Source organism: Geotrypetes seraphini, chromosome 3 (assembly GCF_902459505.1).
Source record: "Geotrypetes seraphini chromosome 3, aGeoSer1.1, whole genome shotgun sequence".
In the NCBI taxonomy this organism is placed as follows: Eukaryota; Metazoa; Chordata; class Amphibia; order Gymnophiona; family Dermophiidae; genus Geotrypetes; species Geotrypetes seraphini.
In genome coordinates this window covers 51,046,707-51,061,032 of record NC_047086.1, presented here as the reverse complement: position 1 = coordinate 51,061,032, position 14,326 = coordinate 51,046,707, and the positions used below count along the sequence as shown (strand labels likewise).

Below are 14,326 nucleotides of genomic sequence, written 5' to 3'. Positions count from 1 at the left end.
TTAAAAAGATGAGGTAACAGTATGGTTTGAAAAGATTTTAAAAACTCCACTGTGAATCCTGGAGCAGATCCAGCTCTGAGAGACTTCAATGCTGACTGGACTTCTGTAAATGATATAGGCACCTCAAGTTTTTCCTTTATATGCTCTGGAATTTTTGGCCCATTAATTGAATTTAAAAATTCTCTTCCTTCATTTTCATTATTTGAATATAGCTCAGAATATAAAGCTTTATAATAATCCAGAAATTGCTTCAAAACATCCGAAATGAGGGTAAAAAATTTTCCTTTTCCATCAGTAATAGCTGCAATCTTTACTCTTTTTTTCTTAGCTTTAAGATAATTGGCCAATATTCTCCCCTCTTTATTCGAGTTTCCATAATACACAGCTTGCGGACAAAATAAATCTTTCTTAGCCAATTGTGAGCAAATCTCATTATATTTATGTTTAGCCTTCATCAGGTCATTCCAGGAATCATGATCCCATTTTAAAACCAATTGTGATTCTCAAGCAGTAATAATTTGTTCTAACTTTGAAAACCCTAATCTCAGTAATTTCCTAACATGTGCCGAATATGAAATAATCTGCCCTCGCATAGTTGCCTTAAACACATCCCATAGTTTCCAAAAAGATTTCCTCTGAGGTGTTGAGTTGAAAATACTCACTCATTTTTATCTGAATTTCCTCAAGAAAGTTTGAGTCTGCAAGCAGTGTATTATTCAACCTCCAAACAGGTCTATTAGAATCTTCTTCGGTAAACTGATATTCTATCCAAATTCTAGCATGATCCGACAGAATGATCGGATCTATGCTAGCTTTTGTGACCTGTTGAATTAAATGATCTGAAACAAAAAAATAATCAATTCTTGAAAATGATTTGGGAACTTGGGAACAAAATGAAAATTCTTGAGCATTAAAATGAAAAATCCACCATATATCCTTTAATCCGCATTTAAGTTACTAGATTATCCAGACCTAATGATTTTAATTGCCTACTCGGTTGTTTATCTAATATTGGATCCATAACCACATTGAAATCTCCAGCTATGATTAAATTAGTCGTAACCAGTGACAAAATTGTTGGAGTTTTTAAAAAGAAATCTGCCTGATTAGTATTAGGTGCATAAATATTAAGAAGCATTAGGATATCTTTTCCTGAAGTCATATTAACATAGAGCCACATGGGGTCAGCCTGAAAGTTATCAGATGTAGCAGAAATCTTCTGATTAACTAGGATTGCCACACCTGCCTTCTTTCCTGTTGCTGGTGTGAAAAAACAATGTTTTATCCACCCCCCCTACTTCCAATTTAGCCGCCTCAGCAGCTGACAGCTGAGTCTCTTATATGAAATAAATGTCCGCTTGTTGTTTCTTCAATAAATTAAGAATCTTTTTCCTTTTTATGGGATGATTAAGTCCATTGACATTTAAGGAATATAACTTTAAAGCCATTTTATTTGATTACAAAATCTTAAAGAATAAACCAATAATTTCCTATTGACCAAATTAAAAATTAAACTTTCCACATACATCCAGGACCCTAAACAATAAATCACCCCCTTCCCACCCCCAGCCCAACCCTGTAAATCACACAAAAGTTGAATGCAAACATTTAAAGCCTCTTTTACAAAGCCGCGTTAGCGCTGCCGCGTGGCAACAGTCCCGAAGCCCTTTAAATCTCTATGGGCTTTAGGGCCCTTAGTGCAGCGCAGCTGCTAGCACAGCTTTGTAAAAGAGGCCGTTAGACTAGGAGATCACCACCCCCCCCCTCCCAAGCACCTTAATTTATCCCAAATAAACACTCCATGTTCTGCAAAATATTACTAAGATCAAGTATAAAAACACAATAGCTTATAAATACCATACAATGTTAATTCATCTTAAGTAATTAATAAAGAAAATACATTACCATTTATCATTAAATAGTTTCTTTTAAAAAGCAAGACAAATCATACCTTCTAGGACATAAACATTTGCATGAAGATAGTAAAAAAAATACAAATGTATAATTAATTCATTATGAACTTTATTAAGAATATCAAAATTCACTATTAACTAATTCACTATTAACTAAAATTCACTATTAACTAATATCAGCCATGTTCCCAGAAATTATCCAATAATAAAATGAATAGTCATAAATCATAATAATAAACACCCATAAAGAATCTACTGTTAGACACCATCAAATGGAAACTATAAGGAATAAATGACACCATTATAAAGGCTCTCTTCATCTTAACCATAGTTAAACTCATAAGTACACACCAAATTTAATAAAATGAAAATTCAGAATCTACAGAACAAATAAAATAAACAAAGATTCTAGAATTGAAGTTAATTCTTATAGTTCCTTATAATAAATTAAACCCAAATCCCACTATAAGCATATCACCATAAATACCCAAAATGTAAACACATTTATAGAGAACAAGAATCCCCCAATGGACAAGACCATTTTAAAAACATATAATTTACTGTTATGGTCAGTTAATTAATTATAAAACCATATTCAAACTTTTTTTTAACAATAAACCAATAAAAAGACTGAATTTCTGATTTTTATAGTGTTCTTTTCTATATTTTTCTGCATTCTTCTGTACCTCGTAAGAGCCATTGTTTTATTCCTTCAGTCACTTGGTAAACCATATGGTTTCCTTTTTCTCTTGCTTTTTTTTACTTTCCTTTTTATAAATGTTGTAGTAAACCAATTTGCTATACATATTAGGAAAGGCAGTAATATCAAGTACAATAAACCCTCAGCATGTGATATTCTGCCTGACCCTCCTAATATGACTACTAATGTATGTCTATCACCAATACAATGAGTTGCCTCTCACCTTCCATATTTTGTTATCACTATGACAGCCTTTCTGCAACTCTGCCTATCAATATGTGACAGGGGTTGCTTGCCTTTTTCTGCTGTATTCTTCCTCATATCAGCATGTGATCTGCCTGCATATCTTTCACTAAGGGCTCCTTTTACTAAGGTGCGCTAGCGTTTTTAGCGTGCGATAACCACGTGCTAAATGAAAAATACTAATGCAAGCTCTATGGAGGCATTAGCATTTAGCGCGTGTGGTATTGTAGCATACGCTAAAATGCTTAGCGCGCCTAAATCTTATCTCAGAAAAACCCATACTAATGTGCTTTTACTTACTTGACTCTGCCTCTCTTTCCTGCTGTAATTTTCTTTATTATCAACCCAGTTAGAGCTTTGCCTAAATCCCTGTGTGTCATTTTCCTATTTAAAGCACATATTCCATCTCATTCTGATGGTCATGGTCTGGCAGGGGCTTGGCTGACGGCAATTTTCTCTTGTTTATCAAAGTCCCACAGAGGAAAGCAAACTTCTAGAACAGGCACAGTCCAGTTCAGTGTGAGCAGACGTTCAGATTAAGGCAATGTCCTTCACAGAAGAACACATTGGAAAAAGCTGTTTTTCTTTTGTTGGTCAGGTGTGATTTTGACTCCTTGTTTGCTGCCCTGTGATGTCGTATACCAACATGATACCCATTGCACCTCTATAGTATGCAGTTGTGATTGTTCGAAATCGTTCCTGGACAGCTATGTCCCATATCTGTAGTTTAATTCTCTTGCCATCTAACTCTATTGTTCTAATTTTAAAATCAATACCTCAGAAACAGGAAATAGCGGCCGAAACAGGCAACTGGCCACTGTAAAAGTCAATCCTCGCTGCTGTTCGCTTAATTGGCTTCCTTTCGAGCCCCGCTCTTATCTTCACTGTGGAGGTAATCCCGCCCTTTTCCCTGCTGCCTCACAGGCGAAAGTAGACTTGACTCCAAGAGATGCGGAGCAAAAGCTGCCCAGCAGTCTCTGCGAATGCCCTATTTCGATTGGTTGAATTTTCCATCACTTAATCAGCCTAGGCTCTTTGATTGGCAAGTGTTGTTGGCTGCCGAGTAACTGTTGTTTTAATAAAAGGACTACTATGGGCGAGGAAGGAAAAAAGTGAATTGCTTAGAGATAAAAAGCGCGTCTCAGATTGGCAAAGCAACGAGTACCCTGAAGTCCGATGACTTCACTTGGGTCATAGCTGTCACGCTACTACGTAGGCATAGGGAGCTTGCAGAACAGTCTTGTGGCATCTTGATTCTAGGATGACACCTTTTAGATCACTCCGTGATGAGGGGAGGAGGGCATTGTAATATTTGTAGTCCTGTCTAGCATTTTTTGTTTGAAGAGTGCAGCAAAAAGTAGGATGTTCTTTGGTTTTATTTCATTTCCTTCTTAGCATGCTCTATTGTAATCTGCAATCCAGGGAAGCTGAATGGCACAGCAGCTTCTTGAGGCCAGGCAGGGAATCTCCATAGTTACCTCTCGCACTATCAGAAACAACTTTTTCAACTCTCCAGCGCAATGTTATCCAATGAACCACAGTTAAACAATAGAATTCCTACCCTTCAAGTTTAAATCTCTTTCTCAATTGGCTCACATCAAAATCAACACAAATTTCCCCACACAGTTTTACCACAAATCCAAAGAGAAAATCATGCCCAGGTACAATTCATGCATAATTAACAAGGAACACCCTCATTTCAAGACCACACAACAGCAAATAAAAAAACAAAGTTAAAATAAAATCCAAAGTTGAAATAAAGATTGATAGCAGAATATACCTTTCATATCACCCTCTATGTCATCGGGTCTAAATGCAGATTAATAAAGTCCTGTAGTTTAGTCGGGTCCTCATAATGACTGGTTTTATTATTAAAAGTTATTTTCATTATTGTTGGATATAGCAGCCCATATCTTGCTCCCATTTGTCTCAGCTGATATCTGAGAAGCAGGAACTTTTTTCTAAAGCCAACTGTGACTTTAGCAAAATCAGGCAGGAGATGGATTTTTGTTTCCTGCCATTTTACCACCCTCATTTGCTTAGCGGTAGACAAAATATCCAAAGCTTGTTTAAAACGCAGTACCCTGAATATCATGGGCCTGGGACCATTTTGACTGTTGGAGGCTCTGGATGGAATTCTATGTGCTCTTTCTAATTCCAGAGGATATTTCAGGTTGATGGAGAGCATCTTAGGCAATAAATCCTCAAGAAAAAATACAGCATCTGATCCCTCTACCCCTTCTGGGAGCCCCAGTAATCTAATATTATTCCTCCAGCTTCTGTTGTTAGCATCCTCTAATTCTTTAGTCAGGCGATCCACTGCTTTATATTCAGCTTGAAGCTTAATCAAACTGCCTTCCATAACTGACATCCGGTGTTCCAACTGTACAGTTTTATCATCACTTATCTGTAACTTCTGGCTAAGATTTTGAACTTCTTCTTTTAATATCTTTAGTTCAGTGGTTTTAACCTGCATTGTCTCCCTTATAGCTTTCAGCTCAGATATAACTTGTTCCCGCAATTCTGATGTGTCCTTAGGTAATGCCACCTTTGAAGGAGTGGGTGGAACTTGTTTAGCCCTCTTATCTGAAGCTCCTGCAGCAAATGCTGTTTCCAGTTTAGATTGTCTTCCTGATGCCATATCAGCTGCAGAAGATTTCACAAAACAGATTTTTCCCTTTCGGAGTGTGAATTTGATCACTTGTGCTGTCAAATTAACTGAATTGTGCTGATGAGGGAGGAACAGTAAAATCACCCAGCCATACTGTCTTGCAGTCAAGTTCCGGAATCCTGCTGACGATATTTTAATTTTAGCCAAGCTTTGTCCTCTATCCTTAGACCTGAGTCACAACTTGTGATGACAAGAGAGAAAACTTGGATTGATGATAAATATCAAAAATATCTTCCGTTTGTTGGTTCACTGGCAACAGCGTAGTCCCAAATTTAAAACCTATACTTTGATCACCAATTCGACCCTTTTTCTTCATTTAAATATTTGGGAATTATCTTTGATTCCTACTTGTCCTATACTGACCATATCTCCAAATTAGTTAAGAAATGTTTTTGTACACTACAAATGTTAAAATAAATAAAATACTACTTTGATCAAAATTCTACATACTCTAATCCATGCCTTCCTACTGAGTAAACTAGATTATTGCAACATGGTTTATGCAAGTTTGCCACTTGTGAAAATAAAAAAGGTTACATACAGTTCAGAAGGTTGCTATAAAACTCCTATCTACTGTAATGACCACGTTATACCACTGCTTTATAACTTTCATTGGTTACCTGTACACTACTATGTGTCATACAAAATTCTCTACTTAGCTCACAGAGCCTTTCGGGAAATACCAGCCTACTTCAGTAAAACCTTCTCCCTGCCTACTTCAGTAAAACCTCCCTTTATGCGCCTAATAAACCCCCTTTTTTACTAATGCATAATGTGGGTTTTAGCGCCGGCAGTGGCGGTAACTGCTCCGGCGCTCATAGAATTCCTGTGAGTGTCAGCGCAGTTACCATTGCTGCTGGCGCTAAAACCCACGCTATGCGTTAGTAAAAGAGAGGGTAAGTGCTTTGATCAGCAGAAAATTTTAGATTGACCACTCCCTTACCCTCTATGGCTCTTTAGGCAGTTACCAGAAACAGTGCTTTCTCTTTAGCTCCCTTTCTATGGAATAAACTTCTATTAGAAGTAAGCTTAGTTTTAATAAATTTAAGGTCAAGTTAAAAACTTTCTACTTCAATCAGGCTTTCTGAGGGATTTTCCCCTCCCCTTATTGTGCCATAAAACTAATTTGACAATTTGACGGATTCCTGAGGGATAAAGGGATCGTGGGATACTGAGAGAGGTGCTGGGATGTAACACAGGTATAGAAAGCTAACCAGGTAATAAGTATAGAAACCCAACAGGTCGTGCATGTGCAAGACTGGAGGGTTAGGACTACGATGGGAAGATAGGACTTCAATGAGAAACCAAGGTGGCAAGGGAGCCCCTTCTGGTGATTCAGACAGGTCGTGACCTGTTTGGGCCGCCGCGGGAGTGGACTGCCGGGCAGGATGGACCTATGGTCTGACCCGGCAGAGGCACTGCTTATGTTCTTATGTTCTTATGATCTCTATAGGGTTTTCTGTGCAGATTTTTAACACTGTGATTGATTTGACGATGTAATTATTCTATTTATTCTATTTGTCTATCTTCTCTGATCTACCTTCTCTGTCCTATCTAATTTATGGAGTTCCTTTCTATTTTCAGTTTTATGTACATTCCTTTATCTGTAAATCACTTAGATCAGTCAGTGCCAGAGCGGTATATCAAATTCATAATAAACATAAACATTGGATTTTTAAATGGGAAACTCCAAAGGGTGTTTCCCTAGAAAATTGTCTTTCAGGACCAGAGATACTGGAACACTACCTGTGAAATCATAGGAGCCAGCTCTTTGGGTCCCAGTGAATGCTAAGCAAGCTTTTCCATTGTTTTAAGGGAGGGATAACATAAATGGTCTTGATACACCTAATCATTTTAAAACGTATAAATGTATGCAAGCATCTTTCCTAAATATCAATGTTTATTCTTCATACTGGGATTTTTCACTATTTTGTTTATAGTGTTGACCAAATTCTTGGAAAAAGCCAAATCACAACTGATAAAAAAAGCAGAGACAAAAGTGCTGCAGAAAATGAGGCAACTGATGATGTTAGCATGCTGGGGCGTGTGGTCAAAGTGGAAAAACAGGTACAACTTATTACACCTACTAAACTTAGTATTTGTCTTTGAGTCCCCCTATTGCTCATTTACCTCATCGACCTTGCCTGCATCTACAGTATTATGCTTTCTAGACTAAGATAGAGGAATCGATGAGGAGATATGGGCAATTAAGAGAGTAATATTGTATGTCATTTCCACAGCTATAATTGTCTTTCAACTAGTAGGCAAATTTGCATGCATTGGTACTTAGGTCCCATTATAAAATACTAGCATAATACAGTATATAGGTGCTTACCATTTAGGCGCTCGTACTTAATGCCAGCCATAGAGCTGGTATAATTGTGTGTACTTAAATATAGCACATAACTTAACAGTGACAGCCTCACCAATGTCCCATCCTGTGTGTGCCTCCTTGCATTTACATGGTATATAAGATATATATGTTGGTACAGAATAGTGCTTAGGCAGCATGCTAGCATATATGCAAGAGTGCACATATGCATTGTGACTTAGCATTTTCACCAGTAGGCTGGATCCACTGCAACTTAACAGGGATAAATGAGTATCTACTCCAAATTCTAGCTCTTGCCACTGACGTCTTCTCCATATTTGAGGTTTACGGAAGGACCTAGCAAAGTCTGAGGAATGGTCCAGAATTTGACAGCTAAATTTTAATGCTAAAATATGCAAGAAATGGTACAATTTAGGGGGTGAAGAAGTTTTGTGCACGAAAGAGGAGCAGAACTCAGGTGTGATTATATGTGAAAAACATAAAGGGCCAGATTCTATAAATGGCACCAACATTGAGGTCTTCTGGTGATGACTAACTAAAGTCCGCACACAGCCCATATTGGTTTATTTAGCTTAAATAGCATGGTAATTGACCACGCTATTGAAGTTAATTTAAATAATTAACAGTTCCACATGGAACTTAGAGCTGCACCTAGCAACACCTAAGTTTAGGTGTCCCCTGATGCCTAATAATGCCTACCTGAAAAGTAGGCATGGTTAGGGGTGGAGAATAGGCATGGTAGACTTAGGCACCACTAGGCATCCGAGTTAGGCGTCAGTAAATGGGCCAGATAAAACCTGGCCTAATATACCAGTGCCTACCTCTAGGACGCCTAGCAACGTTTGTTTGTCTAGCAGTTGACCAATTACCACACGCAGCGGTGCTTAGAGGCTGTAGCATCCTTTTCCCAATGGTTTCAGAAAATGCATGAAATTGCTGCTTTCAAAATACAGACTTTCCACTCCAGTCATCAATTAGAAAAATTGACATACAGTATGTCTCCCTATGGAAAGACATTCAGGCCTTGTACAAAGGGGGGACTCATCCTCTCAGCAATCCTGTTTGTATCTTTCTAGACATCTCTCCTTTTGATTATGTGATTTTAGGGAGGTTTGGGTATAGTGTGCTTGGTGAATGAGTGGTGGGGGATGATTGGTGAGTTTTGGTATGGTGGTATTTTTTTTTGGGGGGTGCAGGGTTGTAAATTGGATAGTATGTTTATCTGTCTGTGAGACAGATTTATATTTCAAAATGTTAAAGCAGCTTTCTGAGCAACTTTGCTTAGTTTTTGACTACCCACATCTCTTATTCACCCATTTTTTTCACTGTCTAGCCTTCTATACGTGTAGTACACATTGCTGAGTAGAAGGGGGGGACTCCTCACTTCAGAACATGATGTGGATTGAGAGTACTCTTGGTTTAGCATGTTACTCGCTTTGCCTGGTTGGTGAATTGTCTTTACTAAACTCATATTATATACGCATTGTTAGTGTTTTATGACTTTGTAAGCATCCATGCTTCTGCATTATTTTTGTATCTGCTGCATTTCTAATAAAAATTTTAAAAAGAAGGATATTTGGGTGCTTAGGGAGAGGAATATACAGTAGGAAAAAGGAGGTGATGATGCCCCTCTTTATAAGAATGGATTCCGTCCAGAGGGCAGCTACTAAAATGGTCAGTGGTCTTCATCATAAAGATCTCAATATGTAATGTAATGTAATTTATTTCTTATATACCGCTACATCCGTTAGGTTCTAAGCGGTTTACAGAAAATATACATTAAGATTAGAAATAAGAAAGGTACTTGGAAAATTCCCTTACTGTCCCGAAGGCTCACAATCTAACTAAAGTACCTGGAGGGTAATAGAGAAGTGAAAAGTAGAGTTAGAGGAAAAATAAAAATAAAATAAACATTTTAACAAGACAGCATTGATCTAAATACTTTGGAAGGTAGAAGAGAGGAGAGAAAGGAATAGAAGCAGAATGGGTCAGCGTCAGTGATGAAGTGGAGCAAGTAAGTTTAGGAGGAGCGATTGACGTTTCCAGAAAGGGCTTCTTCAGGGAAGAGACTTGGCCGACAGTCCCAGGATGCCTATGTCTCCTCCCCTGCGATGTTCTCCCATCCATGCATTCCCTCCAGACACACTGCCCGTGCCCCAGCCGCTCCAAGGAGGCTGCCCCAGATGAGGTCCACAGTGAATGCAGGATTCTCTCCTCTGCGGGAAAGCCGCCCGGAGCCGACAGTCGATCTTCTTAGCGGATTGCAGGGGGGGAAGAGTTCACACTCTTGGTAGGATCGGGTCTGTGTGCTCTCGGTGGTTGTGGCTGGTCTCATTGCTGCTTAGGTATAAAAGCAGTTGATCTCCACTGCTGCTGATATTTAAAAGCAGGCAGATTGATCTCTCCAATGGACTGCAGGGGGAGGAGTTCACGCTTCTGGCAGGATCGGGTCTGTGGGCTCTTGGTGGTTGCGGTAGGTCTCGCTGCTGCTTGTATGTAAAAGCAGTTGTTTTTCTACTGCTGCTGATATTTAAAGCAGGTAGATTGATCTCTTAAACGGGATATAGGGGGAGGAGCTCACATGCCTGGTTGGATCGGGGCAAGGGCTCCTATTATAGACAGCTGGTCTTGCTGCTACTTAGGTGTTAAAGCAGTTGATCTTCCTAGCGGACTGCAGGAGGTGTGGAGCTCACACTCCTGTCATGATCTGGTCTATGGGCTCTTGGTAGTTGCGGTTGGTCCCAATGCTGCTTAGGTGTAAAAGCAGTTGTTCTCCCACTGCTGCTGATATTTAAAAGCAGGTAGATTGATCTATCCAATGGAATGCTGGGGGAAGATCTTATATGTCTGGTTGGATCGTGGCAAAGGGTTCCCGGTAGTGGCGGCTGGTCCTATTGATGCTTAGGTGTAAAAACAGTTGATCTTCTTATCGGATTGTAGGGGGGGGTGGATCTCATATTCCTGGCAGGTATGTACTTTGGAAGAAAGGGAAAAGAGGGGAGATACGATAAAGATGTTTTAACACCTCCATGATATAAATGCACAGAAGGCAAGGCTCTTTTAATTGGGGTATAGGATGAAGATGAAAAGAGACAGTCTGAGAAGTAACTTGAAGAAATACTTCTTCACCGAAAGGGTGATGGCTTCATGGAATGGCCTTCCGATGGGGGTGGTAGAAATGAAAACTGTATCTGAATTCAAGAAAACTTGGGTACACATACATAGAATCTTTAAGGGAGAGAAAAGGATAGTAGATGGCATGGATGGGCAAACTGGATAGGCTGCATGGTCTTTTATCTTCCTTTATTTTTCCGTGTATCAGGTAGACTTCTTGGAATTTAAGGCTCTCTCCTACACTCAACACTGACACATGACTCCTCCAGGTCTTGCACAGGCATTTTTATTCAATTTTAGATCAATATTAGTACAGCCCAAAAGATCATGGCTTCACCCCCCCTACAGTTTTAACATCTTTGCCTTCCTCAGAGCAGGACTGAGCTATCCAATGAGGGTCATCTGCCCTTTGAGGAAGATCAAAGATCCATGTACTCAGTACCCTGTTTCCAGGTCACAAGTACAACCACCCATTTTGTAGGTGATAAAAGCTCACACACTAATTCTATGTTAATCAGTTAGCATGCTATAATGTGGCTGTGCTAACTGATTTACGCTGCCATGCTCCACTTTCCACTTCCCAGATAGGCTCCTCTGAGAATTATTTTAGTGCGTAGTTTGCACATGCACATTGGAATTCTACCACAGGATGCCTTTTAAGCAGCGGTAAGTGTACGCTAACACTTACTGCAGCGTAGTAAAAGATCTCCGTTGTTTTATAAATGCAAAAATACAGTTATGAGACATTAAAAAAAAAAATACATAGCATACTGATTGTGATCTGCTTTAACCTTTAGGTACAATCCATAGAATCAAAACTGGACAGCTTATTGGATATCTACCAACAAGTTTTAAGAAAAGGATCTGCTTCAGCATTAACGCTGACTTCTTTTCAGATGCCTGTTTTTGAATGCGAGCCAACTTCGGATTATCAGAGTCCCATAGACAACAGAGATTTGTCTGGTTCTGCACAAACTAGTGGAAGTATATCCAGATCAGCTAGTGCCAACATTCCGAGAGGATTCCAGTTTATACTGACACCAAATGAATTTAACACTCCAGCTTACTATGCTTTCAATCCGACTGCACATAGTCAAGCTTCACAGGTGCCACTAAATCAAAACGATGGACCAATAACAGTGATAAATAATAGTATATCAAGCCAAATAAATCCGACATCCAAGCCAACAGCACCAACAACGTTACAAATACCACCTTTACCTTCCTTGAAGCATATCTATAGGCCTGAACCTATCCATATTATTCCTGTGACCACACAGGAAGATATTTCTGATGTCACCGCCTGCCTTGTAGGTGCAAAGGATACTGAACAAATTGCACAATCCAGCTTGACAAAGGGGATTTTAAGGAGAAAAAGCCTCGATGCTGATGGAGGAACACTAGCAATGCACAAGGATTTAGGAAAATCATTATCTGTTCAAAACCTGATACATTCTGCAGAACTGAATGCACAGCTTACTCATAGTGACTCAAGTAGCTCAAGGGTGAGTCAAGAATTTTACCCTGAATGGAGGGAGTCAAAACTGTTTATAGAAGATGAAGAGTTGGATATAGAGACAGAAACGGAGACCTTTGATCCCAGCTCTCAACCAATAGTGAATACAAGATCATCTCAAAACATTTGTAAGATAGGGGATAGTACGGATGCACTCAGCCTGCCTCATGTCAAACTTAAATAGCAAATTATGGATTTTATTTATAGGTTTTGCAATTTCTTTAGTATACATATCATTGCATGAACTATTTGGAAAGCCCTTTTCATAACATAAAAACAAATGCAAGAATAAGGAAGAAACTGAAAGGCAGTTGTATGAGCCCATCTTTTAATTGCATGAAAATGCATGTGAAGGCTAAAATCCAAAAATATCTACATCAACCCCGTCATGTAATATAGTGTAGTATGTTGAGATATTGATAAATCTGCAAACCTATGGTCATAGAATCTAATGAAATAATAAATAATGTTATTGCAAAGCAGAATTTTAATATGAAGGGTTAAAGTACTTTGCCTCTGGGTTAATTCAAAATGCATATGTTCAGAATTAGAGAATACGGTAATTTATGTTTACAATAAAAATATTATCTACAGCTGCTAGCAAGGTATCAAGGACAACAGCAACATGGAATTAGAATGGCTGCTAGTAGTAAGATACATACATTAACTCATTATTAAGCAGATATTTTAATACCAATTATTAGAACGTTAACTTCTGTATATTTTTGGTGACAGTGTTGTGGCAAACTATTTTGCACACCACTTACAGGTTGTTCTTTATGATAAGAACATTCTTTTGCTATGAAATGTACAAATTCTCTGAGGATTTATTATACATCAGATGTTACTGCGGTCTTAATCCTGGCAAGATGCTGTAAGCTGCATTGGGAAGGACTTGAAATGTTTACTTTGAAACAAAATATTAATTTCTGCCTCCATATTTCTTTTATAGAAGTATTCTTACATGATAGTCTTGTTGTGTGAAAAATACATGCATACTGTAGAGTATTCATACTGTGTTTATGCCTATGAGGTCCAAAGTTGAAGTTGAGTTCCATACTTTAAGCTTGATGAACAAAGCTCTAGCAGCAAATTCTGAAAGATGTCTTGAAGCACAATTAACTAATTACTGTTTTTCCACAAAGGTTATATGCATTCAGGTCTCCTTATGTTGTTCCACCTGTCTGTCCAATCATTAAAACTCCAAAATGAATATAATTTTATGAAGAAATATAGGGGTTTTTTGTCAGCATCTCAGATCGTTTAAAATGTTAACTTATTTAAATGTCTGCATTTGTCCAGACAGATCAGTAGGTACACTTTAAAAAAAGTATTTACAACATATTCAAATTATGTAAAGTTTTTAGATTTGTCTTTTATTCTTTCAAATGTTTTATGTGCCTTTCTTACATCGTGTGTCTCATAATTGTTAAAGAAATGAGTCTTTACTTAGATCAAACAGATGTGGCGAGGTTTAGAAAGAGGATAGCAAAAACAAAAGTCTGTGTTAATGTACTACCCTCTTTCATTAAATATATAAATAAGCAGAAACCATTGATTGATTTTACTGATATTTCATCACATAGAACATGGTCTACTTGCCTTAAATGACATGCTTAAGAGCTTGAAGTTTCTTAGTTTAACTTATTTAATACAGCTTGTACACATAACAAAACAATTCTGTAAATCATGTATGAAAATGTAATTTTTTTCTCAAGAAAAAAATAAATCAGGAATACCTTATAATTTTCTAGTTACTACTGAAAGCATTGGTATTTGTATTTCTTTCATTATCTTCATTGCATTTCAGACTTTTCTTTGCTACAGTAGAATTATT

The 14,326-nt window shown here is 38.1% G+C and overlaps 1 protein-coding gene across 4 annotated transcripts in view; it reads left to right on the top strand.

The window, feature by feature from the left end:
- KCNQ5 (potassium voltage-gated channel subfamily Q member 5) overlaps positions 1 to 14,255 on the top strand; it is a 919,416-nt gene extending 905,161 nt beyond the window's left edge. For all 4 annotated transcript variants that reach the window (XM_033936063.1, XM_033936064.1, XM_033936062.1 and 1 more), the window contains 2 exons: positions 7,468 to 7,594; positions 11,771 to 14,255. In XM_033936063.1, coding sequence (XP_033791954.1) covers positions 7,468 to 7,594; positions 11,771 to 12,673 — 1,030 coding nt within the window. In that variant the 3' untranslated portion in view covers positions 12,674 to 14,255. The remainder of the gene's footprint in view (positions 1 to 7,467; positions 7,595 to 11,770) is intronic.
- Positions 14,256 to 14,326: the final 71 nt, after the last annotated feature.